Consider the following 20,421-nt stretch of genomic DNA (forward strand, 5'->3'; position numbering starts at 1 on the left):
TCCAGGCTCGACCACACGCCCTGGAAGTTTCTTCCTTGTGTGACTGCTCCCCAGCCTCTCAGGCTGGCGCACCAGGATCCAATCCTGTATGCCGAATCTGCGGCCCTCCAATAGATGAGCACTCTGCAACCACCACAGAAGAGACACCCTTGTCCTTGGAGACAGGGTTATCCGCAGGTGCATCTGAAGATGCGACCCTGACCATTTGTCCAACAGATCCCTCTGGAAAATTCTTGCGTGGAATCTGCCGAATGGAATTGCTTCGTAAGAAGCCACCATTTTTCCCAGGACTCTTGTGCATTGATGTACAGACACCTTTCCTGGTTTTAGGAGGTTCCTGACAAGTTCGGATAACTCCTTGGCTTTTTCCTCCGGGAGAAAAACCTTTTTCTGAACCGTGTCCAGAATCATCCCTAGGAACAGCAGACGTGTTGTCGGAATTAACTGGGATTTTGGAATATTCAGAATCCACCCGTGCTGCTTTAGCACTTCTTGAGACAGTGCTAATCCCATCTCTAGCTGTTCTCTGGACCTTGCCCTTATTAGGAGATCGTCCAAGTATGGGATAATTAATACGCCTTTTCTTCGAAGAAGAATCATCATCTCGGCCATTACCTTGGTAAAGACCCGAGGTGCCGTGGACAATCCAAACGGCAGCGTCTGAAACGGATAGTGACAGTTCTGTACGACGAACCTGAGGTACCCCTGGTGTGAGGGGTAAATTGGAACGTGGAGATACGCATCCTTGATGTCCAAGGATACCATAAAGTCCCCTTCTTCCAGGTTCGCTATCACTGCTCTGAGTGACTCCATCTTGAACTTGAACTTTTTTATGTACAGGTTCAAGGATTTCAGATTTAGAATAGGTCTTACCGAGCCATCCGGCTTCGGTACCACAAATAGAGTGGAATAATACCCCTTTCCTTGTTGTAAAAGAGGTACCTTGACAATCACCTGCTGAGAGTACAGCTTGTGAATGGCTTCCAAGACCGTCACCCTGTCGGAGGGGGACGTTGGTAAAGCAGACTTCAGGAAACGGCGAGGTGGATCCGTCTCTAGTTCCAACCTGTACCCCAGAGATATTATCTGCAGGATCCAGGGATCTACCTGCGAGTGAGCCCACTGCGCGCTGAAATTCTTGAGACGACCGCCCCCGAGTCCGCTTGGGAAGCCCCAGCGTCATGCTGAGGCTTTTGTAGAAGCGGGGGAGGGCTTCTGTTCCTGGGAAGGAGCTGCCTGTTGCAGTCTCTTCCCCCGCCTCGTGGCAGATATGAATATCCCTTTGCTCTCTTGTTTTTAAAGGAACGAAAGGGCTGCGGTTGAAAAGTCGGTGTCTTTTTCTGTTGGGGAGTGACTTGAGGTAAAAAGGTGGATTTCCCGGCTGTAGCCGTGGCCACCAAATCCGATAGACCAACACCAAATAACTCCTCCCCTTTATACGGCAAAACTTCCATATGCCGTTTTGAGTCCGCATCACCTGACCACTGTCGCGTCCATAAACTTCTTCTGGCCGAAATGGACATAGCACTTACCCGTGATGCCAGTGTGCAAATATCCCTCTGTGCATCACGCATATAAAGAAATGCATCCTTTATTTGCTCTAAAGACAGTAAAACATTGTCCCTATCCAGGGTATCAATATTTTCAATCAGGGACTCTGACCAAGCTACCCCAGCACTGCACATCCAGGCTGTCGCTATAGCTGGTCGTAGTATAACACCTGTATGTGTGTATATACTTTTTTGGATATTTTCCATCCTCCTATCTGCTGGATCTTTAAGTGCGGCCGTCTCAGGAGAGGGTAACGCCACTTGTTTTGATAAGCGTGTGAGCGCCTTGTCCACCCTAGGAGGTGTTTCCCAGCGCGCCCTAACCTCTGGCGGGAAAGGGTATAAAGCCAATAACTTCTTTGAAATTAGTTTTTTATCGGGGGCAACCCACGCTTCATCACACACCTCATTTAATTCATCTGATTCAGGAAAAACTATAGGTAGTTTTTTCACACCCCACATAATACCCTGTTTTGTGGTACCTGTAGTATCAGCAATATGTAACGCCTCCTTCATTGCCAAAATCATATAACGTGTGGCCCTACTGGAAAATACGGTTGATTCGTCACCGTCGCCACTGGAATCAGTGCCTGTGTCTGGGTCCGTGTCGACCGACTGAGGTAACGGGCGTTTTACAGCCCCTGACGGTGTTTGAGGCGCCTGGACAGGTGCTAATTGATTGTCCGGCCGTCTCATGTCGTCAAACGACTGCTTTAGCGTGTTGACACTATCCCGTAATTCCATAAATAAAGCCATCCATTCTGGTGTCGACTCCCTAGGGGGTGACATCCCCATATTTGGCAATTGCTCCGCCTCCACACCAATATCGTCCTCATACATGTCGACACACACGTACCGACACACAGCAGACACACAGGGAATGCTCTTAAAGAAGACAGGACCCCACTAGCCCTTTGGGGAGACAGAGGGAGAGTTTGCCAGCACACACCAAAAGCGCTATATATGACAGGGATAGCCTTATAATAAGTGCTCCCTGTATAGCTGCTTTAATATATATATTTTTGCCACAATTTTGCCCCCCCTCTCTTGTTTTACCCTGTTTCTGTAGTGCAGTGCAGGGGAGAGCCTGGGAGCCTTCCTGACCAGCGGAGCTGTGTGAGGAAAATGGTGCTGTGTGCTGAGGAGATAGGCCCCGCCCCTTTTTCGGCGGGCTCGTCTCCCGCTCTTTAACGGATTCTGGCAGGGGTTAAATATCTCCATATAGCCCCCGGAGGCTATATGTGAGGTATTTTTTGCCAAAAAATAGGTTTACATTGCCTCCCAGGGCGCCCCCCTCCCAGCGCCCTGCACCCTCAGTGACTGCCGTGTGAAGTGTGCTGAGAGGAAATGGCGCACAGCTGCAGTGCTGTGCGCTACCTTAAGAAGACTGAGGAGTCTTCTGCCGCCGATTCTGGACCTTCTTCTCGTTTCAGCATCTGCAAGGGGGCCGGCGGCGAGGCTCCGGTGACCATCCAGGCTGTACCTGTGATCGTCCCTCTGGAGCTAATGTCCAGTAGCCAAAGAAGCCAATCCATCCTGCACGCAGGCGAGTTCACTTCTTCTCCCCTAAGTCCCTCGTTGCAGTGATCCTGTTGCCAGCAGGACTCACTGTAAAATAAAAAACCTAAGCTAAACTTTTCTAAGCAGCTCTTTAGGAGAGCCACCTAGATTGCACCCTTCTCGGCCGGGCACAAAAATCTAACTGAGGCTTGGAGGAGGGTCATGGGGGGAGGAGCCAGTACACACCACCTGATCGTAAAGCTTTACTTTTTGTGCCCTGTCTCCTGCGGAGCCGCTATTCCCCATGGTCCTTTCAGGAACCCCAGCATCCACTAGGACGATAGAGAAATAGGATTTTAAATTACCTAACGGTAAATCCTTTTCTCGTAGTCCGTAGAGGATGCTGGGGACCACATTAGTACCATGGTGTATAGACTGGTCCACTAGGAGCCACTGGCACATTAAGAGTTTGAGAGTGTGGGCTGGCTCCTCCCTCTATGCCCCGCCTACCAGACTCAGTCTATAAACTGTGCCCGAGGAGACGGACATCTTCGAGAGAAGGACTATACACACACACAGTGGCGAGATTCATACCAGCTCACACATACAAGGCAAATCAAGCTAACGGGCTTCAAAACTCAGCAACCGCTGAAACATTACTTACCCAGTAACAAAGCAGTACTCCACTAAAAACAAAGTTGTACTGAACCATATAATCACTGCAGGAAAACGAAGCGCTGGGCAGGCACCCAGCATCCTCTACGGACCACGAAAAAAGGATTTACCGGTAGGTAATTAAAATCCTATTTTCTCTTACGTCCTAGAGCAGCGGTGGCCAACCCGCGGCTCCCGAGCCACATGCGGCTCTTTCATCCTCCGCATGCGGCTCGATCCGCTCCCGGCCACCGCTGCCAGACAGCGCACTCACAGCAGGACTCCAGCGGCGGTGTCTAGCTAAAATTCGGCGCCGATGGCCCGTGAGCCAATCAGAGCTCGCGGAGCGGCTGCTAAGGCTCCTGATTGGCTGCCAGACCGTGAGCTCTGATTGGCTCACGGGCCATCGGCGCCGAATTTTAGCTAAGCAGAGCTCGTGGAGCGGCTGCTAAGGCTCCTGATTGGCTGCCAGACCGTGAGCTCTGATTGGCTCACGGGCCGGCGCCAAATTGAAGATGGGCTCCGGCGGCGGAGACTGAGGGGTAGGAGAGGCGCACGCTGCGCTTTCCTTCCCCTCGCACCAGCAGCGCGGTAAGCAGCACTTTTTTGGGGGGGGGGGGGGGGGGGGGGGGGGGAGTGAGGCACTGTGGGGGCATGTGTATCAGCACTGGAGGCATATCTGGCACTGTGGGGGCATGTGTATCTGCACTGGGGGCATATGAGGCACTGTGGGGGCATGTGTATCTGCACTGGGGGCATATCGGGCACCCGTGTATCTGGCCCTGTGGGGGCACCCGTGTATCTGGCCCTGTGGGGGCACCCGTGTATCTGGCCCTGTGGGGGCACCCGTGTATCTGGCCCTGTGGGGGCACCCATTTTTGGCATTTTTATATGTATGTGGCACTGTACAACATGACTAAATGGGGTTATGACAAGGTCACACTCCTACAAACGTCATACCGAAAGGTGTGGGCACAAAAAATGGGGTGTGGCTTTGTGACAACGAGGACACACCCCCATTTTTGAAAGTGGCTCTTGCCCTTGCCTATGGATCTTTTCTGGCTCTTTGCCTCTGACTGGTTGGCCACCCCTCTCCTAGTGGATGCTGGAGTCCACATTAGTACCATGGGGATGTACCAAAGCTCCCAGAACGGGAGGGAGAGCGCGGAGGCTCCTGCAGAACTGATTGGCCTCTGAGGACCTTAAGTTTGGTCAAAGTATCGAACTTACAGAACTTTGCAAACGTGTTCGACCCCGACCAAGTAGCCGCACGGCAGAGATACCACGGGCAGCCACCAGGAAGAACCCACCTTACGAGCAGAGTGGGCCTTAACAGACGTAGTACACAGCAAGCCTGCCGTAGAATACGCATGCTGGATAGTGAACCTGATCCAGCGAGAGATCGTCTGCTTATAAGCAGGACACCCAATTTTCTTGGGATCATACAGGACAAACAGTGAGTCTGACTTTCTGTGACGAGCAGTCCTCCTCACAAATTTTTTTAGAACCCTTACAACATCTAAGGACCTTGATGAGATTGAGGAGTCAGTCACAACTGGCACCACAATAGGTTGGTTGATATGAAATGCCGACACAACCTTCGGAAGAAACTGCTGACGTGTCCGAAGCTCAGCTCTATCTTCATGGAAGATAAAGTATGGGCTTTTACATGACAAAGCAATAACTCCGACACACGTCTAGCCGAAGCCAAGGCCAACAAAGTAACAGCCTTCCACGTGAGAAACTTGACCTCAACCTCCTGTCGAGGCTCAAACCAGTCCGACTGGAGGAACTGCAACACCACGTTAAGATCCCAGGGTGCCTTACAAAGGGAGGTTGGATGTGCAGAACCCATTCAAAAAAAGTCTGAACCTCAGGGAGGGCAGCCAATTGTTTCTGGAAGAAAATGGATAAGGCCGAAATCTGGACCTTTACGGATCTCAACCTCAGGCCCACCTGCTTGCAGGAAGAGGAGAAACCGTCCCAGCTGAAACTCCACCGTAGGAAACTTTTTGGACTCATACCAAGATACATATTTTTTCCAAATACGATGGTAATGTTTAGACGTTACTCCTTTCCTAGACTGTATCAGGGTAAGAATAACCTTGTTCGGAATGCCCTTCCGAGCTAATATCTGGCGTTCAACCTCCATGCCGTCAAACGTAGCCACGGCAAGTCTTGATAGGCGTATGGCCCCTGCTGCAGCAGGTCCTCACGAAGAGGAAGAGGCCTCGGGTCTTCTAGCAGTAGATTCAGAAGCTCCGCGTACCAAGCCCTTCTTGGCCAGTCTGGAGCAATGAGGATTGCCTGAACTCCTGTTCTCGTTACGAGTTTTAGAACTCTTGGAATGAGTGGAAGTGGAAGAAACACGTATACCGACTGGAACACCCACAGAGTCACTAGGGCGTCCACCACCAAGGCTTGCGGGTCCGTCGACCTGGAACAATACCGCCAAACCTTCTTGTTGAGATGAGAGGCCATCATGTCTACTTGGGGTACACCCCAAAGATCTGTTACCTCCTTGAACACCTCCGGATGGAGACCCCACTCCCCTGGATGGAGATAGTGTCTGCTGAGGAAGTCCGCTTCCCAGTTGTCTACTCCCGGAATGAAGATTGCTGACAGCGCCAACATATGTTTTTCTGCCCAGGCGAGGATTCTTGTTGCCTCTGACATTGCTGCTCTGCTCTTTGTTCCGCCCTGACGGTTTATGTAGGCCACTGTCGTTACATTGTCCGACTGCACTTGAATGGCCCGATTTCTTAGAAGATGGGACGCTTGTAGAAGACCGTTGTAAACGGCTCTTAGTTCCAGAATGTATATCGGCAGGCCGGCTTCCAGACTTGACCGTCCTTGAAAGGTTTCCCCTTGAGTGACTGCGCCCCAGCCCCGGAGGCTTGCATCCATGGTTAGAAGGATCCAGTCCCGAATCCTGAACCTGCGGCCCTCCAGAAGATGAGGTAATTGTAGCCACCAGAGGAGTGAAATCCTGGCCTGTGGCGACAGACGTATTAACTGGTGCATGTGTAGATGAGATCCCGACCACTTATCCAGGAGATCCAGCTGGAAGGATAGAGCATGAAACCTCCTGTACTGCAGAGCCTCATAAGAGGCCACCATCTTCCCCAGAAGGTGAATGCACTGATGAACAGACACCCGGGCTGGCTTCAGGACATACCGAACCATTGCTTGAATCACCAACGCTTTTTTCACTGGAAGAAATACCCTCTGCACTTCCGTGTTGAGGATCATTCCCAGAAAGGACAACCTCCTGGTTGGTTCCAAATGTGATTTTGGAAGATTCAGGATCCAACCATGTTCCTTGAGAAGATGGGTTGCGAGAACAATGGACTGTAACAGCTTCTCCTTGGACGATGCCTTTATCAGCAGTTAGTCCAGATAAGGAATTATGTTCACCCCCTGTCTGCGGAGGAGGACCATAATTTCCGCATCACCTTGGTGAACACCCTCGGTGCTGTGGAGAGGCCGAATGGCAGGGCCTGGAATTGAAAGCGACAGTTCAACAGTGCAAATCGGAGATAAGCTTGATGCGGCGGCGAAATCGGAAATTTATGCATTCTTGATATCCAGGGATACCAGGAACCCCCCCTCCTCCAGACCTGTTATCACCGCTCTCAGACTCCATTTTGAACCTGAACACCCTTAGGAAGGGGTTTAACGACTTAAAGTTCAAAATGAGTCTGACCGAACCATCTGATTTCGATACCACGAAAAGGTTCGAATAGTAACCTTTGTTGTGCATATGGGGTGGAACCGGTACAATAACCTGTGCCTCCACCAACTTCTGGATGGCTTCCTGTAGGATAGCCCTGTCTGCCAGCAGAGCTGGCAAGCCTGATTTGAAGAATCGGTGAGGAGGGAGATCTTGAAATTCCAGCCTGTACCCTTGGGACAATATCTTGCACCCAGAGATCCACGCCGGACGACACCCAGACGTGACTGAAATGTCTGAGTCTCGCCCTCACCGGCCCCACCTCCAGGCCGCGCGGTCCACCATCATGTTGAAGGTTTTGTCGTACCTGAAGCAGGTTTCTGTTCCTGGGAACCCACAGCAGCAGGTTTCTTTGATTTTGGCCGACCTCCTCTAATGAAGGTGTTGGATGGTTTGGCCTATCTTGCTTTGGCAGTCCGAAAGGACTGATGTAGCTGAAGGGTAGCAGGTGCAGCTGAGGGAAGAAAAGGAGGAGACTTACCCGCTGTAGCCGTGGAAATCCACGCATCCAACGCTTCCCCAAAGAGAGCCTGACCTGTGTAGAGTAGGGTGTCCACGACTCTCCTGGATTCCGCGGCGGCAGACCACTGGCACAGCCAGAGTCCCCTACGAGCTGAGACAGACATGGAAGATATCCATGCAGCCATGGAACCCAGGTCTTTCCATCATACATCCTGAATGTTATGCAAAAACAATTCAACATCCCTTTTATCCATTGTATCCAAATCCTCAAGTAACGTGCCTGACCACTTTACTATAGCTTTGGAAATCCATGCACTGGCAATAGTGGGAAGTAGTATCGCCCCTGAAGCAGTGTATATAGATTTGAGCGTATTATCAATTTTGCGATCAGCCGGCTCTTAAGGAGGTAGATCCTGGAACGGGTAAAACCACCTTTTTTGAGAGTCTGGATACAGACGCGTCAACTATGGGTGGGTTTTCCCATTTTTTTTTCTGTCCTTCTCAGGGAAGGGGAAAGCAACCAGAACCCTTCTAGGTATCTGGAATTTTTTCTCCGGGTTTTCCCATGCTTTCTCAAATATAGCAGTCAATTCTTTAGCGAGGCTTTCTTATCGCCAGTGAAGTAAGCCTCCTCAACCTGTTCAGGTGTTGCATCTGCAATATTCAATACATCTCTGGTAGCCTCTATCATCAACTGCACCCCTTTTGCAAGAGATGCCGCCCCCCTCAGCACATCCCCATCGCCTTCTACCGTATCAGAGTCGGTATCCGTGCCATCTTGCATAATCTGGGCAAGAGCACGTTTGTGGGAACATACAGTAGGGGGCCCTGAGGTAACAGAACCGGACCAAACTGCCATAGAGTTCTGTAAAACCCAAGTTGCAGATTCATTTTGTGCAACCCCAGTAGAAATCTGAGAAATCATAGTTTGGATAGAGGATAACCACTCAGGCTCCCTTGTTGGTATCTGCGCTAAGACAGTGCAATCCTGATTACATGGAATGGGATCATCCTGAGAAGACATATCCTCAGCAGCATATGACACAGAGTCCCTGGACATAGCTTTATGGAGACCACAAACCCCACACACACAGGGCAGACAGAGTTCCTCCCCCCCCCCCCCCCCCCCCCCCCCCCAAGTATGCCAAGAGACAGAGTTTGGAGCCAACCCACACACAGCGCTTTGTAAGATATAGGACACCCCTTACCAGTGCCCACTGTGTACAGTAATAGTTTACAGCATCTAATGCACCACCTCCCCCCCCTTCTACAACCCCCTGGTACTGCGCAGGATAGCTGGAGTTGCTTGGAGGAACAGCTCTGTCAGCGTCTGTGTACAGGAACTGCAAGCAGGAAATTGGCGTTGAACGCTGCTGGGTCCGCTCTGAGGAGAAGCTCTGCCCCTTGAAGATGGCGTGTCTTCCCGCGCAAATTCTTTATACTGGCCTGAGGATTCAGTCGCTAGGCGGGGGATTCCGTCCCCTGTTAGCGTCTGTGTACAGAGAATTCTGACACTAGCCTGGGGATTCAGTCTCCGGTTAGCGTCTGAACAGTGTAGGGTATTTAGAAGCTGGCTCAGGACGCCCCTCATAGCGCCAACACTGTGTGCCGCTGAGCCTTCCCGGAGCGCAGGCGCTCAGAGCTGCGCTCCTACCCTTGTGCCGCCATATCTCACAATCTTCTGATTTTCTGGCTCTGTAAGGGGGTGGCGGCCCTGTGGCAGGGAACGATCGATCCCCTCAGGAGCTCAGCGTCCTGTCAGTGGAGATAGTGGCTCAGACACCGCAGGGCGGACACTACTCCCCCCTCCTTAGTCCCTCGAAGCAAGGAGGCTGTTGCCAGCAGCCTCCCTGTGCCTAAAGTCTAAATAAAATAATAAAACTAAAATAACTCCTATAGAGCTCCCCTAGCTGTGACAGTCTCCTCCAGGCACATTTTCTAAACAGAGTCTGGTAGGAGGGGCATCGAGGGAGGAGCCAGCCCACACACAAACTCTTAAAATGCCAGTGGCTCCTAGTGGACCCATCTATACCCCATGGTACTAATGTGGACCCCAGCATCCTCTAGGACGTAAGAGAAACAACATTTTACTCTAATGGGAAAACCGTGTGCAGGGCAGGGGAGGCAGATATAACATGTTCAGAGTTCGATTTGGGTGGGTTATTTTGCTTCTGTGCAGGGTAAATACTGACTGCTTTATTTTTACACTGCAAGTTAGATTTCAGTGTGAACACACCCCACCCAAATCTAACTCTCTCTGCACGTTATATCTGCCCCCTCCCCACCCCCTGCAGTGCACATGGTTTTGCCCATTAGAGGAAAATGTTTTGCAATCAACCTTAAATTAGGCTTTTAATACAGAATTTTAAAATGTATTATTAAAATATAACTTGTAATGGATTACATAAACACTGTAAAAAAATATTTATTGCTTTTCTATTTTCTTACCTTTAAACTCTTTACAAGCTTAAAGTCATTAGTGACTTCTTTGTGCATTACATTGTAGGTTTGTTAAGTTTTTACAATTTTAATGTAATCTACAAAGACAGGCCTGGCAAACCTCTCCAGCTGTTGTGAAACTACACGTCCCAGCATGCCCTGCCACAGTTTTGCTATTCGGGAATGCAAGAACTGTGGTAAGGCATGCTGGGACGTGTTGTTTCACAACAGATGGAGAGCTACAGGTTGGCCAGGCCTGTACTAAGAGTTAGATTTTAATACAATTATTCTCTGTTGAGAAAATAAGGGGCATAGGGCCCGATTCAGACTGAGACGCAGTCCCAATTCGGTCACTACTGACCGATGGTTTTTGGTACTGCACCAGAGCGCCCGTGCACACGTGTCGAGATGGTGCTGTGGCTCCAGTCAGTGCCTTGTTCACCACAGCCTGATTGACAGGAATTTGGGGAGTGGCAACTGGGAGCTCTGCAGAGACTGGATGCATGACAAAATAGGCAGCTGTGTCTTCGGACACAGGGGGTCATTCAGACCCGAGCGCACACTGCCTTTTTTCGCAGCCGTGCGATCGGGCCGGAGCAGCGCATACGCGTGGGCCACAATGTGCAGGTCGCTAGCGGTGGCCATCGGCGAAGAAAACATTCGCAGCCCCAAACGCAAGAAGATTGACAGGAAGAGACCGTCCGGGGGTGTCAACTCACCGTTTTCAGGGAGTGTCCAGGAAAACGCAGGCATGCCCGGTCGTTTCCAGGGAGGGTTCCAGACCTCAGCTTCTTCCAGGATCATCGCAGCGGCTGAGTGAGTCCTGGGCTGTGCAGAAAATTTTGTTTGTGCAGCTGACTGCACAGCCGATTGCAGCCCTGCACAGCGATTACCCCCTCCCCTGTAGGCGGGGATTACCTGGTCGCAGCAGTGCAAAAAAATAAGATTTTACTTACCGATAAATCTATTTCTCGTAGTCCGTAGTGGATGCTGGGACTCCGTCAGGACCATGGGGGATTAGCGGCTCCGCAGGAGACAGGGCACAAAAATAAAGCTTTAGGATCAGGTGGTGTGCACTGGCTCCTCCCCCTATGACCCTCCTCCAAGCCTCAGTTAGGATACTGTGCCCAGACGAGCGTACACAATAAGGAAGGATATTGAATCCCGGGTAAGACTCATACCAGCCACACCAATCACACCGTACAACTTGTGATCTGAACCCAGTTAACAGTATGACAAACGTAGGAGCCTCTGAACAGACGGCTCACAACAATAACCCGATTTTTTTGTAACAATAACTATGTACAAGTATTGCAGACAATCCGCACTTGGGATGGGCGCCCAGCATCCACTACGGACTACGAGAAATAGATTTATCGGTAAGTAAAATCTTATTTTCTCTGACGTCCTAGTGGATACTGGGACTCCGTCAGGACCATGGGGATTATACCAAAGCTCCCAAACGGGCGGGAGAGTGCGGATGACTCTGCAGCACCGAATGAGAGAACTCCAGGTCCTCTTTAGCCAGGGTATCAAATTTGTAGAATTTTACAAACGTGTTCTCCCCCGACCACGTAGCTGCTCGGCAGAGTTGTAATGCCGAGACCCCTCGGGCAGCCGCCCAGGATGAGCCCACCTTCCTTGTGGAATGGGCCTTGACAGATTTAGGCTGTGGCAGGCCTGCCACAGAATGTGCAAGTTGAATTGTGCTACAAATCCAACGAGCAATCGTCTGCTTAGAAGCAGGAGCACCCAGCTTGTTGGGTGCATACAGTATAAACAGCGAGTCAGATTTTCTGACTCCAGCCGTCCTTGAAATATATATTTTCAATGCCCGGACAACGTCCAGCAACTTGGAATCCTCCAAATCGCTAGTAGCCGCAGGCACCACAATAGGCTGGTTCAGGTGAAACGCTGACACCACCTTAGGCAGAAACTGAGGACGCGTCCGCAGTTCTGCCCTGTCCGAATGGAAAATCAGATACGGGCTTTTATACGATAAAGCCGCCAATTCTGATACTCTCCTGGCTGAAGCCAGGGCCAGTAGCATGGTTACTTTCCACGTAAGATATTTCAAATCCACCGATTTGAGTGGCTCAAACCAATGGGATTTGAGAAAATCCAAAACTACATTAAGGTCCCACGGAGCCACTGGGGGCACAACCGGGGGCTGTATATGTAGTACTCCTTTTACTAAAGTCTGGACTTCAGGAACTGAAGCCAATTCTTTCTGGAAGAAAATCGACAGGGCAGAAATTTGAACCTTTATGGACCCCAATTTGAGGCCCATAGACAATCCTGTTTGCAGGAAATGTAGGAATCGACCCAGTTGAAATTCCTCCGTGGGGGCCTTCCTGGCCTCACACCACGCAACATATTTTCTCCAAATGCGGTGATAATGTTGTGCAGTCACCTCCTTCCTGGCTTTTACCAGTGTAGGAATGACCTCTTCCGGAATGCCTTTTTCCCTTAGAATTCGGCGTTCAACCGCCATGCCGTCAAACGCAGCCGCGGTAAGTCTTGGAATAGACACGGTCCCTGCTGAAGCAGGTCCCGTCTTAGAGGTAGAGGCCACGGATCTTCCGTGAGCATCTCCTGAAGTTCCGGGTACCAAGTTCTTCTTGGCCAATCCGGAGCCACGAGTATCGTTCTTACTCCCCTTTGCCGTATAATTCTCAGTACTTTTGGTATGAGAGGCAGAGGAGGAAACACATACACTGACTGGAACACCCACGGTGTTACCAGAGCGTCCACAGCTATTGCCTGAGGGTCTCTTGACCTGGCGCAATACCTGTCCAGTTTTTTGTTGAGGCGAGACGCCATCATATCCACCTTTGGTTTTTCCCAACGGTTCACAATCATGTGGAAGACTTCTGGATGAAGTCCCCACTCTCCCGGGTGTAGATCGTGTCTGCTGAGGAAGTCTGCTTCCCAGTTGTCCACTCCCGGAATGAACACTGCTGACAGTGCTATCACATGATCTTCCGCCCAGCGAAGAATCCTTGCAGCTTCTGCCATTGCTCTCCTGCTTCTTGTGCCGCCCTGTCTGTTTACGTGGGCGACTGCCGTGATGTTGTCCGACTGGATCAACACCGGCTGACCCTGAAGCAGGGGTTTTGCCAGGCTTAGAGCATTGTAAATCGCTCTTAGCTCCAGTATATTTATGTGAAGAGACATCTCCAGGCTTGACCATACTCCCTGGAAGTTTCTTCCCTGTGTGACCGCTCCCCAGCCTCTCAGACTGGCATCCGTGGTCACCAGGACCCAGTCCTGTATGCCGAATCTGCGGCCCTCTAACAGATGAGCACTCTGCAACCACCACAGAAGAGACACCCTTGTCCGTGGCGATAAGATTATCCGCTGATGCATCTGCAGATGCGATCCGGACCATTTGTCCAGCAGATCCCACAGAAAAGTTTGTGCGTGGAATCTGCCGAATGGAATCGCTTCGTAAGAAGCCACCATCTTTCCCAGGACTCTTGTGCATTGATGCACAGACACTTTTCCTGGTTTTAGGAGGTTCCTGACAAGTTCGGATAACTCCCTGGCTTTCTCCTCCGGAAGAAACACCTTTTTCTGAACCGTGTCCAGAATCATTCCCAGGAACAGCAGACGTGTCGTCGGGTTCAATTGAGATTTTGGAAAATTCAGAATCCACCCGTGCTGTTGCAGCACTACTTGGGTTAGTGCTACTACGTCTTCCAGCTGTTCTCTGGACCTTGCCCTTATCAGGAGATCATCCAAGTAAGGGATAATTAATACGCCTTTTCTTCGCAGAAGAAACATCATCTCGGCCATTACCTTGGTAAAGACCCGAGGTGCCGTGGACAATCCAAACGGCAGCGTCTGAAACTGATAATGACAGTTTTGCACCACGAACCTGAGGTACCCTTGGTGTGAAGGGCAAATTGGGACATGCAGGTAAGCATCCTTGATGTCCAGGGACACCATAAAGTCCCCTTCTTCCAGATTCGCTATCACTGCTCTGAGTGACTCCATCTTGAACTTGAATTTTTGTATGTACAGGTTCAAAGATTTCAGATTTAGAATAGGTCTTACCGAGCCGTCCGGCTTCGGTACCACAAATAGCGTGGAGTAATACCCCTTTCCCTGTTGTAGGAGGGGTACCTTGACTATCACCTGCTGAGAAAACAGCTTGTGAATGGCTTCCAATACCGTCGCCCTGTCTGAGGGAGACGTTGGCAAAGCAGACTTTAGGAACCGGCGAGGGGGAGACTTCTCGAATTCCAACCTGTAACCCCGAGATACTACCTGCAGGATCCAGGGGTCCACCTGTGAGCAAGCCCACTGCGCGCTGAAATTCTTGAGTCGACCCCCCACCGCTCCTGAGTCCCGCTTGTAAAGCCCCAGCGTCATGCTGAGGGCTTTGCAGAACCCGGGGAGGGCTTCTGTTCCTGGGAAGGAGCTGCTTGCTGCCCTCTCTTACCCTTTCCTCTGCCTCGGGGCAGATATGACTGTCCTTTTGCCCACTTGTTCTTATAGGACCGAAAGGACTGCGGCTGAAAAGACTGTGTCTTTTTCTGTTGGGAGGGGGTCTGAGGTAAAAAGGTGGATTTCCCGGCAGTTGCCGTGGCCACCAGATCCGATAGACCCACGCCAAATAATTCCTCCCCTTTATACGGCAATACTTCCATATGCCGTTTGGAATCCGCATCACCTGACCACTGTCGCGTCCATAAACTTCTTCTGGCAGATATGGACATCGCACTTACTCTCGATGCCAGAGTGCAAATATCCCTCTGAGCATCTCGCATATAAAGAAAAGCATCCTTTAATTGCTCTAAAGTCTGTAAAATACTGTCCCTATCCAGGGTATCAATATTTTCAGTCAGGGAATCCGACCAGACCACCCCAGCACTGCACATCCAGGCTGAGGCGATGGCTGGTCGCAGTATAACACCAGTATGTGTGTATATACTTTTTAGGGTAGTTTCCAGCCTCCTATCAGCTGGATCCTTGAGGGCGGCCGTATCAGGAGACGGTAACGCCACTTGTTTTGATAAGCGTGTGAGCGCCTTATCCACCCTAGGGAGTGTTTCCCAGCGCGCCCTAACCTCTGGCGGGAAAGGGTATAATGCCAATAACTTTTTTGAAATTAGCACTTTTCTATCTGGGTTAACCCACGCTTCATCACATACATCATTCAATTCCTCTGATTCAGGAAAAACTACAGGTAGTTTTTTCACACCCCACATAATACCCCTTTTTGTGGTACTTGCAGTCTCAGAGATATGTAAAGCCTCCTTCATTGCCGTGATCATATAACGTGTGGCCCTACTGGAAAATACGTTTGTTTCTTCACCGTCGACACTAGATTCAGTGTCCGTGTCTGGGTCTGTGTCGACCGACTGAGGTAAAGGGCGTTTTACAGCCCCTGACGGTGTCTGAGACGCCTGGGCAGGTACTAACTGGTTTGCCGGCCGTCTCATGTCGTCAACTGATTTTTGTAATGTGCTGACATTATCACGTAATTCCATAAACAAAGCCATCCATTCCGGTGTCGACTCCCTGGGGGGTGACATCACCATTATCGGCAATTGCTCTGCCTCCACACCAACATCGTCCTCATACATGTCGACACACACGTACCGACACAGCAGACACACAGGGAATGCTCTATTGAAGACAGGACCCCACTAGCCCTTTGGGGAGACAGAGGGAGAGTTTTCCAGCACACACCCAAGCACTATAATATATATGGGAACAACCCTATATAAGTGTTGTATCCTTATAGCAGCTTAAATATAGTAATATCGCCAAAAAAAGTGCCCCCCCTCTCTGTTTTACCCTGTTTCTGTAGTGCAGTGCAGTGCAGGGGAGAGTCCTGGGAGCCTTCCTCACAGCGGAGCTGAGCAGGAAAATGGCGCTGTGTGCTGAGGAGAATAAGCCCCGCCCCCTATTTCGGCGGGCTCTTCTCCCGGAGTTTGTGAGATCTGGCAGGGGTTAAATACATCCATATAGCCTCAAGGGCTATATGTGATGTATTTTTAGCCATAAGAAAGGTATTATACATTGCTGCCCAGGGCGCCCCCCCCAGCGCCCTGCACCCTCAGTGACCGCTGTGTGAAGTGTGCTGACAACAATGGCGCACAGCTGCAGTGCTGTGCGCTACCTCATGAAGACTGAAAAGTCTTCTGCCGCCTGTTTCTGGACCTCTTCAATCTTCGGCATCTGCAAGGGGGGTCGGCGGCGCGGCTCCGGGACCGGACTCCATGGCTGGGCCTGTGTTCGATCCCTCTGGAGCTAATGGTGTCCAGTAGCCTAAGAAGCCAATCCATCCTGCACGCAGGTGAGTTCACTTCTCTCCCCTAAGTCCCTCGGTGCAGTGAGCCTGTTGCCAGCAGGACTCACTGAAAATAAAAAACCTAAAAACTTTTTCTAAGCAGCTCTTTATGAGAGCCACCTAGATTGCACCCTGCTCGGACGGGCACAAAAACCTAACTGAGGCTTGGAGGAGGGTCATAGGGGGAGGAGCCAGTGCACACCACCTGATCCTAAAGCTTTATTTTTGTGCCCCGTCTCCTGCGGAGCCGCTAATCCCCATGGTCCTGACGGAGTCCCAGCATCCACTAGGACGTCAGAGAAATAGCCTGCGTGCGACCAGGTCTGAATTAGGCCCATAGGTTCACGGGCCTCAGCAGCATAGTTGTGTTGGCCATACTGAGTAAAGGTACGGTTACTCAGGTCAGATGCTGCAATTTGGATGCAGTAGATCAGAAAAGTCTGTCTTTTTACATGGAATTCTCATATTTTCGCATAGACGCCGTGTGAATCGGGCAAATTAGCCATGGGACGTGCCGTGGGCTTTAAGCAGCCAGATTATGTGCCCAGACCTATTCAGTTATATCCCACACTAAGGTAAGTGCCCAGTAACAGAGGGTGCAGGCAACAGATTCGGTGCGAGTAGAAATGCACCATAAGTGAACCCCAGGGGCTTACTGTGGGCATTAACTGAATAGGTCTGGGCATTTAAAATATACGGCGATATTCAACTTATCGCGCCGGCAGCCGCTAGATGGTGCCCAACGGAGCAATTCAATTGTTGCTCCATTCGGGCACAATAGCTGTTGGCATTTCAGCTCGCACCCCTTGGACTTTTCATGTTGTGTACGTTCGTTTGATCGCGTTTAGCCACTTTACGCTGCTAAACCCAGCCCGTATGGGCACGATAAAAGATCAATTGAATATCTCCCCATAAACTGCTGTCACTTTAGAAGGGTGATCAGGCACCATATAACAAAGGAGTATGAAACAAAGAATTTGAAGTCAGGTAAGTACCACTTGGCCGATCTAGTCTGCCCATGTAGGGTTAATTTTTGTTGGGAGCTAATTAACTTACCAGTATATTTCTGGAGTTTGGGAGGAAACCCACGCATGGGGAGAATATAGAAACTCCCAACAGTTGGGGTCGTGGAGGGATTTGAACATGTGTCCTCACATCTGTACTACCCAGCTGCTAAAAGCCTGCAGCTAATTAAAAAAATACCCCAAAAACTGCACCACAAATGTGTTTTCTTTTGATTCATTTCTTGTGAATCCCCATTTTTTGTATATAATATTTGATATAAGCAAATAACCAAAGGAGAATTTGTTTAAAAAATAAAAATAAAACAGTTGTAAACCATTTTTGGTGTATTTGGAGATAAAAAAAAAATTTTTTTTAACCTATCCTCCCTACAAATAGCATTTTATTGGTGGTATGTTTTTTTTTGCATACAAACCTAGATACTTCTGTGTGATTTTTGATTAACCCACGTGGTGTCTTCCCACCGTAATGTAAAAGCATGAAACAAATATAATTTGAACATTGACATTCCTGTGCTTTACAAATATGTATTGAGAACCCTACAGGCCACCATATATCAGAGATGTATTGGGGTAGTGTCCAAAACTCCCGACATCTGGAACAGGCATTTTTTAACATGTTTAAATTTCCCTGACGGATCGCCAATCATCGCTCCTCACCAATTGGAGGATCCGGCTGGTGATGATGCATAGTGGGCCTTAGGACAGGATATAGTAAATTCAACATAGGCTTACTCAGAGACCACAGGTAAAATAAACGGTTCCAGATGCAAATCACGAGAATGGTCATCTTTAAACATCTCAACCAGTTAAATCGATAGAAAAATAATTACAAAATGAATAACTCACCTTTTCGTCAACTTCATCTGAATCACTTCCAGATGTGCTTGAAGAAAGAATCTCCTTTGATTTCGGCATTCTGTAAAGGAGAGGGATGGGTGGATATCAGACTAAATGCAAGTGCTATCAATTACCCCATAACCTGTACTCAACTAAAATCACACACAGCGGCCTAACACTGCCATAAGCAGCTCTCCTGGGTTATAACCACCTGAGGTGGAAAGAAACCTCTAAGGAACCCTGCACACCTTCACTATAGGGAAAGCTTTGTGTTCCTCAGAAAGGGGGATGGAGCGTTCAGCACTTCTTTGCAAACCCATTTACTTTGCTGGGGTCATATCTGAAAGACACCATCCCACTATCAAGGACGGCCATCACCTATGCTTACTGTTCCAGGGAAATAGGGCTCTATTTACCAAGCCTTGGACGGAGATAAAAGTACCAACCGATCAGCCCCTAATTGTCATCTTTTCAAACACAGCCTGTGACATAGCAGTTAGGAGCTGATTGGCTGGTACTTTTATCTCCGTCCAAGGTTTAGTAAATAGACCCGATAGGTTTTCCATTCAATAGGGGGGTGGGGGTCATTTGTTTCTCACAGCTGTAGGGGAGATATTCAATAGTTTTGGGCAGCAGTCATTTATCATAGATTTCTGCTTGCAACAAAGAAAGTACTGCAGGGCTTTGGGTCTCTTCTGGGGCACAACAACGCAGCAGACACAGCCAGGGCTGGTCGCTCATCAATTGAATAGCTCCCGTGACTTTAGATGGGAGCCACGGGTACCCAAAACAATTGAGCTGCCCCCAATGCCGAGATTGCCACTAATACCCCTTTCACAACACACAAATAACCAGTTATCGACCCACACGGGTCAGTGTGCGGTGTGAAAGCGCCAAGTCCGAATTCCCGGGTCACCTGACCCGGTAATTGAACCCGGGTTATAAGCAGTGTTATTCCCGGGTTGAAAACCGGGTCAGTGGCTGCATAAACGGATTCCCGGGTCGACGAGACCCATTTACTAGATAGGGAGAGGTAGCGCAGAGATGAATGAGCTCATCGCCCAGCGCCACATCCACCTCCAGCCGCTATGGCAACTGACCCGTCATATAGCCGGGTCTAGAAGCCAGCGAAAAGGGTAGGAGAGTCTCCAATGCCGGATCCCACCTGGGAAGGACCCGTTTCCAACTCCCGTGTGGTATCCGGCATTGGAGATGTGAAAGAGGTATAATGAGTGCATGTTTCAGATTCTTAACGATGGGACTGCAGATGACCAGAAGCGATGTGTATAGCTCAGCTGCTTTGTGCGAATGTACTGCTCACAACCATGCTAGCGCACTACACATGCATCAGATGTAAGCTTGGGGGCGGCTGCATGCCATTATATGCCATGTTGGCATTGCTTACTGCCGCTGAAGGACACCCATTCTGCAACAGCCATCACATGATAAAGCCATTAGTGTGTGTGTACACACACATACATACATAAACACATTTCTCTTTTTTTTTTTTTTGTGTAACCCCTCAAGCACTGCATATGGTTAGGGTACCATAGACCTCATATATACACAAGGGGAAACAATGTGCAGCACAAGCACTAGTACTCGCCCTCACATTGTATACTACAGCATATGGCCAGGACGGAACAATGCGGACAGAGCGTCGTTCCCGCCATCAGCCGTCACCCACGAGGAGGCGGCGGCCGAATATCATCCCGCGCGCCCGCTCCCGCCATCCCGACCGCGAATAGCATGCGGAGGCCGCCGCGCCTCCGTCCCCGCCGGCTGCGCGCACGGAGAACCCACCTGCTGTCCGCTCTCTATCACAGACTCGCACACGCCGGGATTAAGAAACGGGCTCAACAGCCGGGAAGTGACGTCCGATTAATGATGGAGGGATGATGAGGACGGGGGTTAGAT

General features: G+C 50.0%; 1 protein-coding gene across 1 annotated transcript in view; it reads right to left on the minus strand.

The window, feature by feature from the left end:
- Positions 1–20,405, minus strand: part of SUB1 (SUB1 regulator of transcription) — an 80,431-nt gene extending 60,026 nt beyond the window's left edge. The window contains exons 1-2 of the mRNA XM_063960501.1: positions 20,308–20,405; positions 18,514–18,583 (exon numbers count right to left, since the gene is read on the minus strand). Coding sequence (XP_063816571.1) covers positions 18,514–18,582 — 69 coding nt within the window. The 5' untranslated portion in view covers position 18,583; positions 20,308–20,405. The remainder of the gene's footprint in view (positions 1–18,513; positions 18,584–20,307) is intronic.
- Between the last annotated feature and the right edge of the window lie 16 nt (positions 20,406–20,421).

Source organism: Pseudophryne corroboree, chromosome 1 (genome assembly GCF_028390025.1).
Source record: "Pseudophryne corroboree isolate aPseCor3 chromosome 1, aPseCor3.hap2, whole genome shotgun sequence".
Taxonomy (NCBI): Eukaryota; Metazoa; Chordata; class Amphibia; order Anura; family Myobatrachidae; genus Pseudophryne; species Pseudophryne corroboree.